The sequence below is a fragment of the Thamnophis sirtalis genome, unplaced genomic scaffold (assembly GCF_051295495.1).
Source record: "Thamnophis sirtalis isolate CommonGarterSnake01/CBP01778 unplaced genomic scaffold, rThaSir2_p1.2 scaffold_13, whole genome shotgun sequence".
Lineage (NCBI taxonomy): Eukaryota > Metazoa > Chordata > Lepidosauria > Squamata > Natricidae > Thamnophis > Thamnophis sirtalis.
The window spans coordinates 55,050,713-55,069,775 of NW_028261393.1; the positions used below are offsets into that span (position 1 = coordinate 55,050,713).

At 48.7% G+C, this 19,063-nt stretch overlaps 1 protein-coding gene across 1 annotated transcript in view; it reads left to right on the forward strand.

The window, feature by feature from the left end:
- IL13RA1 (interleukin 13 receptor subunit alpha 1) overlaps nucleotides 1-16,812 on the forward strand; it is a 19,033-nt gene extending 2,221 nt beyond the window's left edge. Inside the window, 10 exon segments of the mRNA XM_087727035.1 lie at nucleotides 2,837-2,863; nucleotides 2,866-2,999; nucleotides 3,568-3,694; nucleotides 4,228-4,348; nucleotides 6,121-6,299; nucleotides 9,253-9,389; nucleotides 10,713-10,860; nucleotides 12,555-12,654; nucleotides 12,977-13,108; nucleotides 15,898-16,812. Of these exon segments, the coding sequence (XP_087583161.1) occupies nucleotides 2,837-2,863; nucleotides 2,866-2,999; nucleotides 3,568-3,694; nucleotides 4,228-4,348; nucleotides 6,121-6,299; nucleotides 9,253-9,389; nucleotides 10,713-10,860; nucleotides 12,555-12,654; nucleotides 12,977-13,108; nucleotides 15,898-16,114 (1,322 nt within the window). The 3' untranslated portion in view covers nucleotides 16,115-16,812.
- The last annotated feature ends 2,251 nt before the right edge of the window (nucleotides 16,813-19,063 follow it).

Genomic DNA, 19,063 nt, shown 5'->3' on the forward strand with positions numbered 1-19,063 from the left:
AGTTGCAGGCAGTCCTCGACTTACGACAGTTCATTTAGTGACGGTTCAAAGTTAGAGCGACCCGGGGGGGGGGAAGTAACTTGCGGCCGTTTTTTTCACACTTAACGACCGTTCCAGCATTCCCCACAGTCATCATGTGATCAAAATTCAGGCACTTGGCAACTGGCTCGTACTTATGACGGTTGCAGGCTCCTTGGGTCACGTAATTCCCCCTTCTGCGACCTTCTGACAAGCGACGTCAATGGGGGAGCCGGATTCGCTTAATGACCAAAGGGCAAATTTAACAATGGCAGGATTCGCTTAACAACGGCGGCAAGAAAAGTCGTCAATGGGGGCAAAGCTCGCTGAACCAATGTCTCACTTAACAGCAGAAACGTCGGGCTCTGTTGTGGCCATAAGTCGAGGACTACCTGGGTCAATTGTGGCCATAAGTTGAGGACTACCTGGGTCAATTGTGGCCATAAGCCGAGGACTACCTGGGTCAATTGTGGTCATAAGCCGAGGACTACCTGGGTCAATTGTGGTCATAAGCCAAGGACTACCTGGGTCAATTGTGGCCATAAGCCGAGGATTACCGGGGTCAATTGTGGCCATAAGCCGAGGACTACCTGGGTCAATTGTGGCCATAAGCCGAGGACTACCTGGGTCAATTGTGGTCATAAGCTGAGGACTACCTGGGTCAATTGTGGTCATAAGTCAAGGACTACCAGTATAAAAAGTGTCCTTGCTCCGAATGAGGGGTTCGGCCGCTCAAAGGCAGGGCTGGAGACCCTCGGGGGGCCCTGGGGGTGTTTCAGGAGATAGGAGCACCACTGAGGGGCCCCTGCCCGTCCTTCCTGGCATCGGCCGGGGCTCCTGGCATCGGCAGCCTCCGCTCTAGCCGAGGGCACTACTACAAGTCGCACAGTGGGAGTATTGGGGTCTCCCCTCTGTGCGTATGGGGTGTAGACAACTGCTGGACAGAAAGGCAGGAGGTGAAATTAATTACAAAGTCCTAATTAGGCTTGGATGCGGTTTGATCCTAACCTTACGGGGGGGTGGGGGGTAGAAAGGGGTCACCAAACTCTCACCCAACTTGCTAAACTACAGCTTAGTTTAATGGTGGTTTGTGGGGATCAGGGATGTTTTTCAGCTGGTTAATTTTTTTTCCTGGCTCCCTGGAGGCAAGCAGAGGAAGGGTCTTCCCCTCACCCAATTCCAGAGCCCTCCACCAAGCTCTTTTCTGGGTTGAAACCCCCGTCCACTTAGGTTCAAGGATCCAGCCCTTCCTGTCCCTTTCTCCCCACCCATCCTGTGACGGAATCCGCTAAGATCTGGCCCCTGAAGTTGAGCAGAGATCTCTTGGAAATCAAAGCCTCTGAATCACTCTGCTCTGAGTCACAGTCCCTGCCTTGACATTGGGGGGGGGGGGGAGAGAAAGAGAAAGAGAAAGGAAGAAAGGGAGGGAGGGAGGGAGGAAAGAAGGAAGGAAGGAGAAAGAAGGATGGGTGGGTGGATGGATGGAGGGATGGGAGGATAGGAAGGAAGGAAGGAAGGAAGGAAGGAAGGAAGGAAGGAAGGAAGGAAGGAAGGAAGGAGAACAGAAGGAGAAGGGGAAAGAGAAAAGGGAAGGAATGGAGGAAGGAAAAGATGGATGGGTGGATGGATGGGAGGGTAGGAAGGAAGGAGAAGAAAGGGGAAAGAGGAAAGGGGAAAAAAGGAAAGAGAAGGAGGAAAGGGGAAGAGGGGGAGGGAGGGGTGAAAGAAAGGAGAAAGAAGAGTGGATGGATGGATGGATGGATGGATGGGAGGATAGGAAGGAAGGATGGAGGAAGGAAAAGAAAGGGGAAAGAGAAAAGGAAAGGGAGGATGGAAAGAGAAGGAAGAAAGGGGAAGAGGAAGGAAAGAGGAGGAAAGAACAGAAGAATGGATGGATGGAAGGATGGATGGGAAGGAAGGAGGAAGGAAGGAGAAGAAAGGGGGAAGAGAAAAGGGAAGGAATGAAGGAAAGAAAAGAAGGATGGGTGGATGGATGGGAGGGTAGGAAGGAAGGAGAAGAAAGGGGAAAGAGGAAAGGAAAGGAAGGAAGGAAAAGGAGGAAAGGGGGAGGGGAGGGAGGGGAAAAAGAAAGGAGAAGGAAGGGTGGATGGATGGGAGGGTAGGAAGGAAGGATGGAGGAAGGAGAAGAAAGGGGAAAGAGGAAAGGAAAGGAAGGATGGAAAGAGAAGGAAGAAAGGGGAAGAGGAAGGAAAGGGAGGGAGGGAGGAAGGAAAAGAAGGATGGATGGATGGATGGATGGAAGGATGGGAGGGTAGGAAGGAAGGAGTGGAGGAAGGAGAAGAAAGGGAAAGAGGAAAGGAAGGAAGGAAGGAAGGAAGGAAGGAGAGGAGGAAAGGGGGAAGAGAAGGAAGGAGGAGGAGGAAAAGAAGGATGGAAGATGGATGGGAGGTAGGAAGGATGGATGAAGAAGAAGAAAGGGGAAAGAGAAAAGGAAAGGAAGGCTGGAAAGAGAAAGAAAAGGGGAGGGAAGGAAAGGGAGGAAGGAAAGAAGAATGGATGGATGGAAGGATGGATGGGAGGGTAGGAAGGAAGGATGGAGGAAGGAGAAGAAGGAAAGGAAAGGAAAGGAAGGATGGAAAGAGAAGGAAGAAAGGGGAAGAGGGGGAGAGAGTGAGGAAAGAGAAAGAAGGGTGGATGGATGGATGGGAGGATAGGAAGGAAGGAGAGAAAAGGAAAAGGAAAGAGGAAAGGAAAGAACGAGGAAAGGAAGGAAAGGAAGGAGAAGGAGGAAAGGAGAAAGAGAAAAGAAGGGGTCCCCTTGGCTTACCCTCTCCTTCTCCCTCCCCTCCCCTCCCAGGAGTGCTGTCCACCCTGCCTTCCCCCTCCACATCACCTACGCCTTCGATGAGAGCGGATGCATCCTGAGCGTCCGGTGGGATCCAGTCGTGTTCCCCCCTGGGAATTCCTGCGAGAAGATGTATTACACGGGTCTCTTCAATGGCAAAACCTGGACGGAAGAGGTGAGCCTACAAGAGAGTCCTTTGACTTCAATGCAGGTTGCTAAGCGAGCTGTCGGGGAGGGTGGAGCGACACAATGGTGTCTGTAATGAAAAGATGACAGAAAACAGAAGCTGAATTACAAGTCCCTGGCAAATGGGGGAGGGGGTCGCCTGCCCTCACCCCACCCTCCACTCTCGCTGCCTTTTCTAATCTTAGATGTTAAACAGACTTTTTTTGGGGGGGGGGTCGTCCACAGGAAAGAGCTTCTCGAGAAGCTGAAAAATTGGAAGGAGTTTGGAGTTGGGCAAATCGTCCAGCGCAGGGGTCCCCAATCTCTCTGCCCCCTGTGGGCTGAGAGAGAGAGAGAGAGAGAGAGAGAGAGAGAGAACGAGAGAGAGAAAATGAGAGAGAGAAAACGAGAGAGAGAAAACGAGAGAGAGAAAAAAGAGAGAGAGAAAACGAGAGAGAGAAAACAAGAAAACGAGAGGCAGAATGGGACAGGGAGCTCCTGAGGATTTCCTCCCTCCCGCCAGGAGACAGGCTGGGATCCTCCTCCTGCCTAAATGCTCTTCCTTTTCCCCTTGTTAGATGTGGAGCCTGGAGGTATCCAAGATAATGGCTGTCCCTCTGGGGAAAAACATGTCTTTTGGGCTACGCGCAACTTGTTTGAACAGTGAGGAAGGAATATTGTTTCAGATCCCGCTGGAACAAAATGGTAAATTTTCAGCCGCCGAGTTGATGCAGATGTTCCTGTAAGAACGAGGAATTGCACAGATATAAACATTCCAGCCAAACCAGTAGCGAGGCTGGGGGCCCTTCGAGACCAGCCCGGGAACTGGGCCGGGCAGCGCCCGAGAGCCGAAGACACAAGGGAGTTTTGGCAGGGTGTAGGATGAGCGCCTAGGGGGAGGATCTGTACACCTCCGGAAAGCAGCTGTGTCGGCCCACCTGGAGAAAAGACACACTTCCTTTGACAGGTGTCGCAGAGACGGATTCCTTTGCACGCTGCTTTGACTGGAGCAGAGCAAAACCCCTCGACGTCCTTGAATGCTGGTGCAAATATTTTGATTTGTACAGATCCGGTCTCTGCTAGTACCATGTTTTCCCAAAAATAAGACAGGGTCTTGGGGCTTGAGCTGGGGATTTCAGACCCAGGGAATGTTAGTCTTTCCTCCTTGCTTTTGGGCAGGTGGGCATGTATATGCAGAGCGATAGACAAATGCCATTCTGTCCTTTTGTCCTTTGTAGGGACGGAAGAAACAGGAGCCACGAATGTCAGCTGCATTTGCCATAACATGGAATGGATGGCCTGTTCATGGAAGCGAGGAAGGCAAGCCCCTCCCCACACCAACTACCACCTGTCCTTCTGGTTTGTAAACCCTGTTCTTTTTTCCTGGCCCTTAAAAAGAGCCCATTTAATCTACAGGCAGTCCCCAACATACGGCTGTTGTGAATTTTGCCACGCCGTATGGCCTTCCTTGCCCGAGTTGTTCAGTTGAATCTCGGCAGTTCTTAAACTAGTAACCTGCTTGTTAAGTGAATCCGGCTTCTCCCGTTGACTTTGCTTGTCAGAAGGTCGCAAAACGAAACATGACGCCCGCCCCAGACGCTACACCCGTCATAAATATGAGCCAGTGGCCAAGCGTCCAAATATTCATCCCTAATGCTGCAACGGTCGCGAGTGTGGAAAAAAACAGTCGTAAGTCACTTTCCCCAGTGCCGTCGTAAGTTCAAAAGGTTGCTAAATGAACTCTTGAACGTCGACTGTATTCAATAGGCTTTGGGGTTTTCTCTCTCACACTCCGAAGTTCCAGGACAGAACCGTAAAAGGTTTTAATCTGGTGTTTATCGCTCTTGAAATCCATTTGGAGGCTCAAGTGGAAATTCTGAAAGGAGACCCAGGAATAGCTGAGCTTCTCCACTTTAAATAAGGAAGATTAAATCAGGGGAGATAATTGGAATAAACTCTCTTTCTGTAACTGGGGGCCTGTCAGCAACTCGCACCAGATTGATTCCCATCATAACACTTCAAATCAGTTGTGGGTGGCGAGCGCCATTCTTGAGTTTTTTTAAAAACCTGGTTTACATTTTTGCTGTGTTTCATGCCCCCCATCCCAGCCCTTAAAATCGTGCTGCAGGCTGACCTCTTAGGTAAATAAAAATGATATGGTGACATGGTTTACTTAAGGGAATGATCTTTCAGAGTGTTCTTTGAAGGTCTTCAGAAAAGACAGCCACCCTCCAAGCCTTGTCCAAAGGATGAGTGGCTAGATTTCAGAGTAGCATTTCTGAAGAATTGCCTCTAATACAACGGCTGCATTCCAAATCCTTTAGTAATTCAGTAATATTTCTCAATGGTTTATCTTGTTTTTGAGCCGTCCTGGAGAAAATGAGGATATCAGAGTATGATTTATGTTTGAAGTTGTGATAAAGTTTTTAGCTGTAACAGACAAATGGCTGCTATTACAAGGCTAATAAAATATTTTTGTTTAGACTAACTGCAGTCACACAATCTTGCAATGATTATCCTCCTCCTCCTTCTCCTCCTCCACCTCCTCCTCTTAGTTCAGCATTCTCTCAATCTTGGCATCTTTATGATGGGAAGACTTGTTATGCTGACACTCAGTTATGAAGGCTTCTGAATATTATTTCACTGCTCTGGTCTTAAAAAGCAATAGCAATTAGACTTATATACCGCTTCATAAGGCTTTCAGCCCTCTCTAAGCGGTTTACAGAGCCAGCATATTGCCCCCAACAACAATCCGGGTCCTCATTTTACCCACCTCGGAAGGATGGAAGGCTGAGTCAACCTTTGAGCCGGTGAGATTTGAACAGCCGAACTGCAGAACTGCAGTCAGCTGAAGTAGCCTGCAGTGCTGCATTTAACCACTGCGCCACCTCGGTTCAGCCTCCCCCTACCCTTGTCTAGGCAAGAATTCCCACATGTCTCTGTCGAGGTCATTTCCTTGACACTCCGCACAACACAAACGAACACTGTGTGTCTACGCTCGTTGGTCTAAACATTGGAGAAAGCGCCATAGAGCTGAGCTTCCTCAGTACCTCCCCATTGCGCTTGGTCATTGCTTCCACCTGTCCTCTCTGATCCTTTTGCTCATACCTGTCCATCCATCCACCTTTCAGGTACAGCAACCTGGAAGAGAGGCAGCTGTGCACAAACCGTAGCGTCGATGGAGACACCTTCCGATGTATTTTTCCCATCAACTGTTCCGGGAATCGCAACATAGCTCTTTCCATCCGAAGTGATTCCGAAGACATCCAGCCGGTCTGCATGCTTACCAAGGAAGGTACGGAAAAATCTGGTAGGTTTTCCCCTCTTGGCGAGTGGTGGGTTTCAAAGGTTCCAGCAACGGGTCCTCTGCCCCGTTGCTGGGTGGGTGTGGCCATGTTGGCCGTGGCCTAGTGTCACCACGGCGTGGGTGGTGGTGGTATTGCCTCCCCAGGCTCTGGAGGCTTTCCTTGAACCTCCGGGAGGGTAAAAACTGCTTCTCCCTGGCTCCGGAGGTCGGAAACAGCCCGTTTCTGCACTTCTGGAACTTCCAGTAGCCCCTTTTTGTGCCCTCCCTCAGCCTCCACATGGGCCCTGTACTTACCTGGTGTTGTGTCCTCGACTTGCGACAGGTCATGGGTCCTTGGCTTAAGTCCTTGACATACGACAGCCCGGCAACCAAAGGCTCGCGCCTATTGGCTAAGGCTGGAAGCGGGCTTTTCTGCTGTTTGCTATTGGCTGCCCTGTTTGACGGCTCCTGTAGAAATAGCTGTCAATCAGGGCATGGTGCTGAATTGTATATAGTTGTCTTCTTACCTCGTTTTCGTTAATAAATGCTGTTCCTCAGCTGCCTGCGTCTCATCTATCCTCACAGTATTTTACACCTGGGTTGAGGGACGGGCTGCGTGGAGACTCCTGGGAGGGGCGGGGTGGGGTGGGCGGAGCCAGCCAAGGGTGGCTTTTGGTGGGGTTCGCTGAACCGGGGAGAATCCCAGCTAGAGGATCGCCCGGACCCGTGCAAACCCCCAGAAGCCCCCCCCCCCCCCCCCAGCAGCCTCTAAGGAAACGAAGGGAGGTAAGGATTGTCCTTGCGTGGATGGTCCCAGTTTTGAAGGAAGGTCTCCTTCTCGCCCATCTTGATGGCTTTCATTCTAACCTTGAGAGCTAGAACCATCCAGATGAGCCAAAAGAAGACCTTCCTTTGCAGGGGTCGGCAAACTTAAACACTCAAAGAGCCATTTGGACCCCTTTCCCACAGAAAAGAATACACCGGGAGCCACAGAGGTCCTAACCGGAAGCCCCCCGTTCAATTCTGGAGCTGACCGGAAGTTCAATTCCCCCACCATAGAGTCTCCTCCTAGCGCGGCGTACTTTTTCCTCTACCTGTCCTAACTGAAAGTCCTATCAATTGTGGAGACAACCGGAAAACCCTCCCCTTGCCATAGAGTCTTCTCTTGGCACACTCTGTTTCTCCCCCACCCTCACCCCCACCGGAAGCTCCTCTCAAAATTGTGGCGCCGACCCGTGACGGAGCCACAGCAGAGGGAGGAAAGAGCCACATGCGGCTCCAGAGCCGCAGTTTGCTGACCCCTGTTCCTTGGGAACTGGGACCATCCAACAATCCTTCTCACCTCCCTTCTTTAACCTTTAAAGTGTCCCACAGGAATGCGAGGAAATCTCTTCCCCATCTTTGGCACTTTTCAAGGTGTGCAGGACACCTTCCCAGACTCTTTGACCGTGATGGCAAACCTATGGCACGCATGCCAGAGGTGGCACGTAGAGCCCTCTTTGTGGGGACGTGCACCATCACCAGCTGCTCTTCTGGTTTCCAACACCATCCAGCTGGTCTTCGGGGGTGCCAGAGCACCAGAAAATGGCCTGAAAACTCCCCGAAAATCACCTGGAAAATGCCCTGAAAATCACCTGGAAAACTCCCTGAAAACAGCCAAAAATGCCCAAAAAACAGGCATGCACTGGCTGGGCATGTGGCCTTTGGGTTTTTGGTGCTCTGGCATTCCGATTTGGGCACTCGATGCCTAAAAAGTTCGCCATCACTACCTTATGATCTACATTTTACTTTCAACACACAACTATAATGAAGTTTGCTCGTTATGGCCGTAGGCTGTAACTCTCTTAAAATAGCAATAGCAATAGCAGTTAGACTTATATACCGCTTCATAGGGCTTTCAGCCCTCTCTAAGCGGTTTAGAGAGTCAGCATATCGCCCCCAACAACAATCCGGGTCCTCATTTCACCCACCTCGGAAGGATGGAAGGCTGAGTCAACCTTGAGCCGGTGAGATTAGAACCGCTGAACTGCAGATAACAGTCAGCTGAAGTGGCCTGCAGTACTGCACCCTAACCACTGCGCCACCTCGGCTCCAGAGGTTGGTCCTTTGACCAACAGGATTTTATTATCTTTTTCGCGGTGATCGTTAAGCCAACCAAGGGTTCATTACGGGTGAAGTTTTACGCAAAGCCAGAAGCACGTGGGGGCTGGGGGAGAAGTTCATCCCCATCGTGGTTTGCAAAATCTGGGTACCGAGGGCTTGTCTTTTGCGCGAGTGTTCCCTGTGTTTGGAGGCACAATAACGAGTGTGTTCTGAGGAGGGCTCGTGCAAAACCGAGCATCTCTAGGTGGGTTGCATAGATGGGTATAAACCCCTTACCTGCGAGACCACCAAGCGCCACCGGTAGCCTCCCATTGTCCCGTGCGATCCCACAGAGTTGGCCTCCTCAGGGTGCCGTCGGCCAGACAGGGTCGGCTAGCGACCCCTGGGGGGAGAGTCTTCTCTGTGGGAGCGCCTGGAATGAGCTGCCCCCGGAGCTTCGTATAATCCCTGACCTCCGGTCCTTCCGACGCACCCTAAAAAGTTGGCTTTTCCAGCAAGTCAGCCTGGCCTGAACAAAACAAAATATTATTGATCACTGTTAATTTTAATTCGATTTTTTTTAAAAAAAATGTCATTGTCAATTTTAATTGGGTTTGGGATATTCTATTTAATTTTTTTTTAAACTTTTGTATTATGTGTTTCTTTTAATGTTGTGAGCCGCCCTGAGTCCTTGGGAGAAGGGCGGCATATAAATCTAATAAACCTAACCTAACCTTACCTTAGCATTCAAATTAATCATTGAATGGAAACTGACCAGGTCAGCAGAAGAAGTAGAAGGGAATGAAGTGGAAAGGACAGTGGATTGATCTCGGTGCGTTTGTAGGAATAATGAACGTGGCGTCTTGAACAAGAACCTTTGTTTGTTTTCTTGTAGATTATCCAGTAAAACTTCACCCACCATCCAATCTGAAGCTCGAGAAGGTTGGTGAAGTTATTTTTCTAACGTGGCACGCTCCCAGCTTGTGGAATGGCATATGCTATGGTATTGAAATAAACGGCGAAAAGAAGCAGGTAAGCTACCTTTGTGTTTAAGTTGTTTCTTTTTTTTAAAGCAGTGTTTTACTGCTTGAAATATCGTGCATGGAATCTAGAGATAATTACCTTGAGTTGTCTGCTAACTGCTTTTTTTTTTCTGAGAAAATTGTTTATTTTTTATTCTCTTACGTAGCATTTTAAGTATACATTCCCATAGTTGTTATTCTTCTATACATTTATCATTCTTATACATTTATTATTTCATTTAATAGCTTATAATATACAGTTTGGGTTGCTTTATTTACCATCCCTTCTTCCTGTTGTAACACCAGCTTATTTTCCCTTTCTTTTCTCCCTCCCTCCCTTCTCTACTTTCTTCCTTCTTCCTCTCCTTCCCCTTCCTTCTTCCCTTGCCTTTCTCCCGCTCCTCCTCTTCCTCCTCCCCTTCCTACCTTCTCTCCTTCTCTTCCTCTCCCTTCCATCCTCCTTACCTCTTCTTTCCTTCCTCCTCTCCTTCCCCTTTCTTCTTCCCTTCCCTTCCTCCTACTCCTACTCTTCCTCTTCTCCTACCAACCCTCTCTCCTTCTCTTCCTCTCCCTTCCATCCTCCTCTCCTTCCCCTTCCTTCTTCCCTTGCCTTTCTCCCACTCCTACTCTTCCCCTTCCTACCCTCTCTCCTTCTCTTCCTCCCCCTTCCATCCTCCTCTCCTTCCCCTTCCTTCTTCCCTTTCTTCTCCCCTACTCCTCCTCTTCCCCTTCCTACCCTCTCCTCTTCCTCTCCCTTCCATCCTCCTCTCCTTGCCTCTTTCTTCTTTCCCCCCATCTTCCTTTGCAAACTGATTTGAGGCACAATTAAAACCATTTAACCCTGACGGGCTGGGACTCCAATCCCCATAATTCGCAGCCAGCATGGCAAAAGCGAAGATAACCTTTGACTCCGTTGCTGTCGTCATGGATAAAAAGTTTCTGCCACCTGAGATTGGTTTATGACGCGAGACATTAAGAAGATCAGGAGACAAATTGTACATAGCGATGTTGTGGTTTCTTGTATGAAGCAATATAGATGTAGATTAGATGATATGGTGATGTTGACCAAAACAGTCTACTACCAACTTCATCCTGGGAGATCCCACTCAGGAAGACTGAAAGTAGACTCTTAACATATGTCCGTTGGTGGAATATCCTCTCTGGAGATAGTGGAGACCTTAGGATGACCTTGGATTTCTAGAAAGAATGTTGTTATGGCTGCATATCATCTACCTCCATACAATCCCATTTTCCCATCATAGAAAAGGCATAGTAGGATATATAAAAAGAAAAGATGGCTGCAGGCCTGACACTGTCCATGTTTCTTCTACAGCCTTCTGAAGACAACACCAAAGTGCCCCTCAACCTTGAGCCCAAGAAGTATCACACTCTGAGAGTGAGGGCTGTGCTGGGCGGGGTCGGCAGTGACTGTAAGGAATCGCGCGGTCTCTGGAGTGAATGGAGCGAGCCGGTGCACTGGGGTGAGTCCCTTTTTCTAAGGAACTAAGCCACCAAGTTGTTTCTGCCTACAGGATCTTGTGCTGGTTGCATTTGGTCTTTGAGTTAACTTCATGGCATCCTACCTGTGTTTCACGTTGCTTAAATTGATAGGATTATTTCAGTTACATTTGGAAGGACTATTTACATCACTCTCTTCTGCTAGCTAGGACATCCTCTGTGGACTTGACGGCCCCCTCAACAGGGAGCGGATCAGAGAGGGATATTGCCATATCAAAGGACGGCTTTAGTGTCTGGGTTAGATTGATGAGATTCTTTTCCAATGGTGCCATTCCAGATCTACGTCTCAGGGCATGAGTGGGAATCCCATTAGATCACACAGAGCAGGCCTCCTCCGGGTTCCGTCTACCAGCCAATGTCATCTGGCCACTACCCGGGGGAGGGCCTTCTCTGTGGCGGCTCCGGCCCTTTGGAACGAACTCCCCGCAGAGATTCGGACCCTCGCCTCTCTCCAGGCCTTCCGAAAAGCCGTTAAAACCTGGCTGTGTCGGCAGGCCTGGGGTCGATGAGTTCCCTTCCCCTCTCGAATCGTGTGGTTGTTGGTTGCTTTTAAATGCCCTGTATTTTGTAGTTTTTTCCCTTCCACCCGGAGTCCCGCAGGGAATAGGGTGGCATATAAATAAAATGAAACTCAAACTCAAACTCCCTTTTTTTTTTTTGGTATTAATTCTTATTTTAAACACATAAGCACATCAACAGAAACAAACACATGACTTAAAAATCATACACATCTATACACAAGGCTGATTGGTCACACCCAATTTATGATTTGGGTTGTCAGCAGGGAGAGTGGCCATGGGAACTCCCCACCCCCACCCCTCAGGACCCCCTTGCCAGCCCCTGTTCTGACCCCCTCCTCCGTCCAGTAACAAATGCCGAGACAAGCTTAACTGGAATGTACTTTAATAGCAAGACACCAAAACCTCTTGGTGGCTGAAAGCCAAGCAGAACAAACAGATAAGAACCTTGGCAGAAAATTCAGACAAACCCTGGCAGCAATCCAGCCTGCCAAACTAGATACAAAAGTTCTCCAACTTGTAATCACTGCGTTGACTTCTACAAAGAGGGGTGTGTGCACAAGTAGCCTTTTTATAGTCTGGAGAGGAGCCTAATGACCACCAGCTGAGTGCAATTACCTCCTGTAATTGCGTAATTGTTCCTGACGCCTACTAGCTCTTCGATGGCGTGCATCCAGGAACAACTCACTGCTGGCTTCTGTCTCACTCTCCCTTGTCTCCTCCCCACTGGTCCAAGGCTCATGTGCCTCCTGGTGGCCAACCAGCCTCTCTGCGCCCTGCTCGGAGTCGGAACCCTGTCCAGGGTCCTCCACATCCTCCAGAGCCGACTCATAGGGCCCCTCGCTGTCGGAGTCTGGTGGCAGCTCCAACGGCTCCTGCTGGGTCACAACAGCCCCTCTCAATGATTCCATTCCAGGGAAGGTTCCACGTTCCGAACACAGGATGTGCTCAGATTTTCCTAGCTGGGAGAAGCATCAATGGCAACCTCTTCTCTTGGCCAGAAGTCTGAATTGGGGTCCCATGTGAAGCCTCCATAGTCTTCCTTCACTGCTCTGAAGGAAATGATTTAGCAACCGTGGGCTGTTCGTGGGTCCTTCTGGCTTCAGCTGGAAACGGTGTCACTCTCCTTGCCTTTTTAGATGATCGGGAGACGTTTGAAACATTGAACATTATTTTGTTCGTCATGGTTCCGTTGTGCGCTGCCACCCTGACTATCATTTTCCTCGTTTATCTGAAGAGGTAAGAAACTAATTGCTGAGACTCAAAATACTTTCTTTTTGCCGGATCTGCATAGTTGCTGGGCATTTGTGCATTTGAAGCCAGGGGGGGAAAAACCCCTATTAAAGACCTATTAAAGGTCTTAATAGGGACCTATTAATAGGACCTATTAAAGACCTATTAAAGGTCTTAATAGGGACCTATTAATAGGTCTTAAAGGACCCATTAAAGATCTATTAAAAACCTATTAAAGGCCTGCATCACTTTGCTCAGCCCAAGGAAAAGAAGTGGGGATCCTCCCAATATGGACCATTCTCATTATTTTGTCCTCTCCACTCTGCAGGATTCAGCTGTTGATCTTCCCGATAATTCCTGACCCTGAAAAAGTTCTAAAACGAATGTTTGAAGATCAGAGAGAAGAGTATCTGCCCGTTGAATATCCATCCGAATTCATTAAACCTGATATAATCAGTAGGTGAAGAAAACGCAGGCTAACAAAAAAAATACCGCGAGGTGCATCTGTGGGGGTGGGTGGGCAGGAGGGGGGTTTCTGGGTACCTTTGGGGAATACCTTTGCACGTAAAAATTTGAACAACTAGTTACTGAATGAATCCATTTCACGGAATGCAGATGAAAGCATGCGCAGGAGTGGACTGCTACAGGTTTGGCCGAGTTCGGGAGAATAGCAATAGCAATAGCAGTTAGACTTATATACCGCTTCATAGGGCTTTCAGCCCTCTCTAAGCGGTTTACAGAGTCAGCATATCGCCCCCCCACAGTCTGGGTCCTCATTTACCCACCTCGCAAGGATGGAAGGCTGAGTCAACCTTGAGCCGGTGAGATTAGAACCGCTGAACTGCAGATAACAGTGGCCTGCAGTACTGCACCCTAACCACTGTGCCACCTCGGCTCCTGCACGTAGCTAACGTTATGGCTGGTTCGGAGATCCTCCAAATCCTATCCCTGGCTGGCCTCGCCCACCATGACCCTCCCCACACACTCCTCCCCTCCCGGGAGGTAAATACAGGGCGTGCGTGGAGGCTCAGGGAGGGGGGAAAACAGGCCTCTCGGAAATTCGGGAAGGCCGGAAACAGGCCTCCGGGACAGGATGTTTTCGCCCTCCCAGAGGCTCAAGGAAAGCCTCCGGAGCCTGGGGATGGCGAAAATGCCCCATACTGTGGTGCAAGAGGCTGGCTAGGCCACGCCCACCACACCCACTCAGCAATCGGGCAGAGAACCCGTTGGTGAAATTTTTGAAGCCCGCCCAGTGGTGGGTTTCAAAAAAATTTCGAACCTACTCTGTGGGTGTGGCCTCCTTTATGGGAGTGGCTTGCCAGCCATGTGACCTGGTGGGAGTGGCTTGCCTGCCATGTGTTTCTCTCTCTCTGTCTCTGTCTCTCTCTCCTTCCTTTTGTCTCTCTGTCCCTTTTCCCTTTTTCTCTTTCATCTCTCTCACTTTTTCTTTTTTTCTTTCTTCCTTCCTTTCTTTCTCTCTCTCTCTTTGAGTGTGTGTGTGTGTGTGTGTGTGTGTGTCAATGGTGGGTTTCAAAATTTTTTGGAACCTCTTCTGCAGGTGTGGCCTGCTTTCCGGGTCCACTGGTGGAACCTCTTCTAACCGGTTCGGTAGATTTGACGAACCGGTTCTACCGAACCGGTGTGAACCGGTAGGAACCCACCTCTGAGCCTGTGGGTTGACTTCACTCAATGGGCTAAGCCACAGAAATGCCAATCTGCATGAATGTTTGGCACACTTAGTTCTTCACGTGGGGTGTAACACTTAGTGTAGAGGAGTGCAGAGACAACCTTGAATAGGGAATGCAAGAGCGGTTCGCCCTGAAAGGGGAAGAAAGAAACTCAAGGCTGAGCTGCCTTCATCTTCTCAAGTGTAAGAGGAGGAGGAGAAGGAGCAACTCTGTTGGGTTTTCAAAACTATGTTTCATAATTACCCCTTAACAGTTGAGTTAAAAGAGTGCAATCAGCAGAGTAGACCTTATGGAGTCACTTTCATCGCCAAGCCTAATCCCACCCAACGTTTTCAGGAACAGCCTTTGAGGGAATCTCACCAGGTTTACCCCTAAGCAGAAATTATAGTTTTCGAGGCAGTAGGGAAATCTAAAAATGTTTACTAGGGGTTCTGGTGGGGGTGGTGGTGGTGTGGGGGGGGTGTCGTGTGATTGGGGGGGCGTGGCTATGTAGTCATGTAACTGGGAGATCAAAAGACAGAAACTCACTTTAACAATGCCCTGCTGGAGCAGGGGGTTGGTCTAGATGACCTCCAGGAACCTTTCAGCCCCGGATTATGCTCTGAAGCTGCTTCTAGTGCCGGGTTTGAAGTCCTTCCTTCCTCTCCTTTTTCCCTCCCTCCCTCCATATCTTTTTCTTTCTTTCTTTCTTTCTTTCTTTCTTTCTTTCTTTCTTTCTTTCTCTCTCTCTCTCTCTCCCTCTCTCTCTTCTTCTTCTTTCTTTTCTTTTCTTTCTTTCTTTCTTTCTTTCTCTTCTCTTTTTCTTTCTCTCTTTTCTTTCTTTTTTCTTTCTTTCTCTTTCTTTTCTTCTTTCTCTCTCTCTCTTTCTTTTTCTTTCTTTCTCTTTCTTTTCTTCTTTCTTTTTCTCTCTCTCTTTCTTCTTTTTTCTTTCTCTTCCTTTTTTTCTTTCTTTCTTTCTCTCTTTCTTTTTCTTCTTTCTCTCTCTTTTTTTTTCTTTCTTTCTCTTTCTTTTCTTTTTTCTTTCTTTCTCTCTTTCTTTTTTTCTTTCTTTCTCTTTCTTTTTTTCTTCTTTCTTTCTCGCTCTCTTTTTTTCTTTTCTTTCTCTAGTTTTCTTTTCTTCTTTTTCTCTTTCTTTCTTTCTTCTTTCTTTCTTTCTTTCTTTCTTTTTTTCTTTCTTTTTTTCTTTCTTTCTTTCTTTCTTTTTTTCTTTCTTTCTCAGCATCCCCCCACCCTCTGTTTTTGTCCTAACAGGCTCCAGGGAAGCCTCCTGGGACCAAAAATGGACCCCACCCCCACCCCTGCGAACCTGTAGTAAAAAAAAAATGCTTAAAACCTTTTTAAAAAAAAAAGTTCCAAAGATCAGCTGTGCGATTGTCAGAACATTTTAAATAAAACTTTTCAAAATCTTTTTTACTATTGTTTCCGGCGAACCAGCCCGAACCGGTAGCGTTTCCCCCCCCCCCGCTTCAAGGGCGTTGGGCTATCATGGCCCATGAAGGGCAATCCGTTTTCTTTCCGCCTGCCCCATTTCATTGGTTTTTGTCTTTGTCTCGTGTTCTAGACTCAGACTACAGGATGAGCTAGCCAAGGAAAACCCTGTGCTTCCACTCGCAGCGCCGACGGGAAGTGAGAAGGCCGGGTGGCCGTCGTTATATGAAACGACGTCTGAGTGTGAAGTGAGGAGGCCCAGCGCTGCAGGAGAAAAAGACTCATCTCAAGAGGCGATGATGGGTGGCCTCTTGGAGAAAGACCTTTGCACGGATTTGCTTATTCGTTGATGGATGGAAGCAGCAAATGCGGGCAGGCAGAAGTGGGAAATTAACTCTCCTTCACTTGGAAACTTTCCCCAAAGTTATCAAAAACTGGAATCATCAAGCCGCACGATAGCTTCTGTGAAGCAACATTGGCTCTAAGGGACTGTGGTTTTTATACACACGGGCCAGTTCAACGGCCCTCAAACTGGCAAGGCTTTTAGCCCCACGTGAATGGTGTGATAGCAGCCTACCACCACCCCACCACCCCAGGATAAATCCAGAATTTCTCACGAGGTGACAAAATTGCAGACAAGACTGGTGACGATTGCATCCCTTACTACTATTATTATTCTTATTTGCCCTTTTTCTCCCCTGGTTTCATGGCACTCACAAGCGCATGAATGTAGGAAGTCCAGGAAAGGGTTTACGCACATCTTAAATCGCTTTAAGTTAGGTTTTCGATGCTGTGGCAGTGATAAGCGCATTCAGAACCACGGGGGACTGATAAGACGGCACCGCAAATCTGAAGCCGAACAAAGATCATTGTTCCCTTGGCTGGGGTCCAAAAGGCTTGCACAACAGGCTTGCACAACCCAGCAGATTCCGCGAAAGGACTTGAGTTCGCGTCCAAATCCATGTTTTTACAGTGGTGGTTTTGAGCTGGCGAATTTATCTTTGCCATGGAACTTCTTTCTTTTCTGTTTTTTTCCCTAGAAAACTGTGAAAAAGGTTCATTTGTAATGTATTTCAGGTTCTGTAAAACTCTGTTGAGCTGTACCGTTTTTAGGTAAACAATGAACAATACTTTTCTTTTTCTGATAGAAGAAACTGCTTTTGTGTTTGTGACATAACTTTGTGGGTTAGCGTTTGTAAGCCCCCCCCCCTTCCCCCCGGTAGCTGAACTTCTGAAGGTTTAGTGAACCTTTTTTCCCACCGATCTGTCCCCGCGGTCGTAGGCTAGTCGGCAAAGGTTCGTGTTTTGTATTTTGGCGTTTTCTGTCTCTCTCAAAACGAAGCGGTGCTCTCCCTTGTTTTTCAACTTTCAACTTTAATAAGATTTGTATGCCGCCCACTCCCTTGGGACTCTGGGCGGCTCACAACAAATCACCTATAAAGCCCTTCATGGTAGTGGGCCTGGGTATTTGAGAGACCGCCTACTGCCAATTACCTCCACTAGACCGATACGATCGCATCGATTAGGCCTCCTCCGAATTCCATCTACTAGCCAGTGCAAACTGGCAACTACCCGGAGGAGAGCCTTCTCGGTGGCTGCTCCGACCCTCTGGAACGAACTCCCCGTGGAGATTCGGACCCTCACCACCCTCCAATCCTTCCGCGCCGCTTTGAAGATCTGGCTGTCCCGGCTGGCCTGGGGTTAAGATTCCAACCCCACCCGAATTGTGTGACTGTTGTGCTCTCTTTTAATATGTTGTATTGTTTCCATATTGGAATACTGTTTGTCTTTCTCCCCCTCCCTTTTTGAATTGTGAGCCGCCCTGAGTCCCCCCAGGGAAAAGGGCGGCATACAAATAAAGGAAATAAAAAAAAAACATATACAAAATTTTAAAAAATACAATTATTAAAATTAATATATCATCCATTCAATCAAGTGGGGATGGATATTAATCAACAGCCCCAGGCCTGCCAGAACAGCCAAGTCTTGGTCGTTTTACGGAAGGCCAGGAGATTGGTAAGGGTCCGGATCTCTGCGGGGGTTTTTTTGTTTTAATTTAATACAATTTTTAATTTGCAAGACAGCATAGAAACTAACAGTCATCAATGTTGCAGGAGGGGGTTGTTATACCGCGCAGTTTCTCATAAATAGGTCTGCGCATGGGCAAAACATTTTTTAAAATGGGGGGGAAAAATACATTTGTGCAATGAAGGTTGTTGCAACATAAATCAAGATGGCGCCGCTGTAGGAGAACCGGTTTGGTGGCATGGCAGGCCGGGGTTGCTGCTGATTCCAGTGACCCAGGCCTCCAAACCACTACTGGTTCAGCCGACCGGTCCGAACCCTTAAGAACCCATCACGGCAATTATGGTTCAGGATTCAGATAGCAATAGCAATAGCAGTTAGACTTATATACCGCTTCATAGGGCTTTCAGCCCTCTCTAAGCGGTTTACAGAGTCAGCATATCGCCCCCAACAACAATCCGGGTCCTCATTTCACCCACCTCGGAAGGATGGAAGGCTGAGTCAACCCTGAGCCGGTGAGATTTGAACAGCCGAACTGCAGAACTGCAATCAGCTGAAGTAGCCTGCAGTCCTGCATTTAACCACTGCGCCACCTTGGCTCAATAAAGTGGTAGGCACCAAGCAGCTATTCACCCAGAACATGGCGGGAACACCCAGGAAAGGATTATGCAAAGTGGCTCCCAATTCCCAAGAGGTGATTTGAAATGTTGGCTGACACCTTGATGGGTTTGGACCTGGTGATCAACTGGACCTCCTTCCCCAGACTTCATCTGCTGGATGGATGTATCTCTCGGTCTCTGTTATAGCCCGCCAGTGGCCAGCTGAGCTGGCAGCAGATTCGGACAGTGAGGAGGTTGGGGAGGAACCTGGGCCAATCCTGGAGTCTTGGGAAGGGTCCGATGAGGGCTGTGGGTCAGAGGTGGAGAGGGGACCAGGGCCGTATGCCAGTTATCAGCTGCCTTCAGAGTCAGTCATCAGTGGGGCAGACGAACAGCTGGAGCCTGTTCCCAGTGTGCACATGCGCAGAGTGGCCAGACGAAGAGAAGAGCTAAAGAACAAGGGTCAACTCGGGAGTAAGGCCACAGGTGGACGGTGAATGTCCCCTCCCAGAGGGAATAAAAGAGGAGCGAAAGGGGAGTGGAGTTTGCAGGAGACAATGAGTTTGCTTCATTGGCTCCTGACTCTCCGAGACTCCTTGCTGAGTTTTGCAGAGATCGGCCTGGCAGCTCTCCAAGACAGATAAGGTCTGTGACTGTAAATCCTCCCTTGAAAGA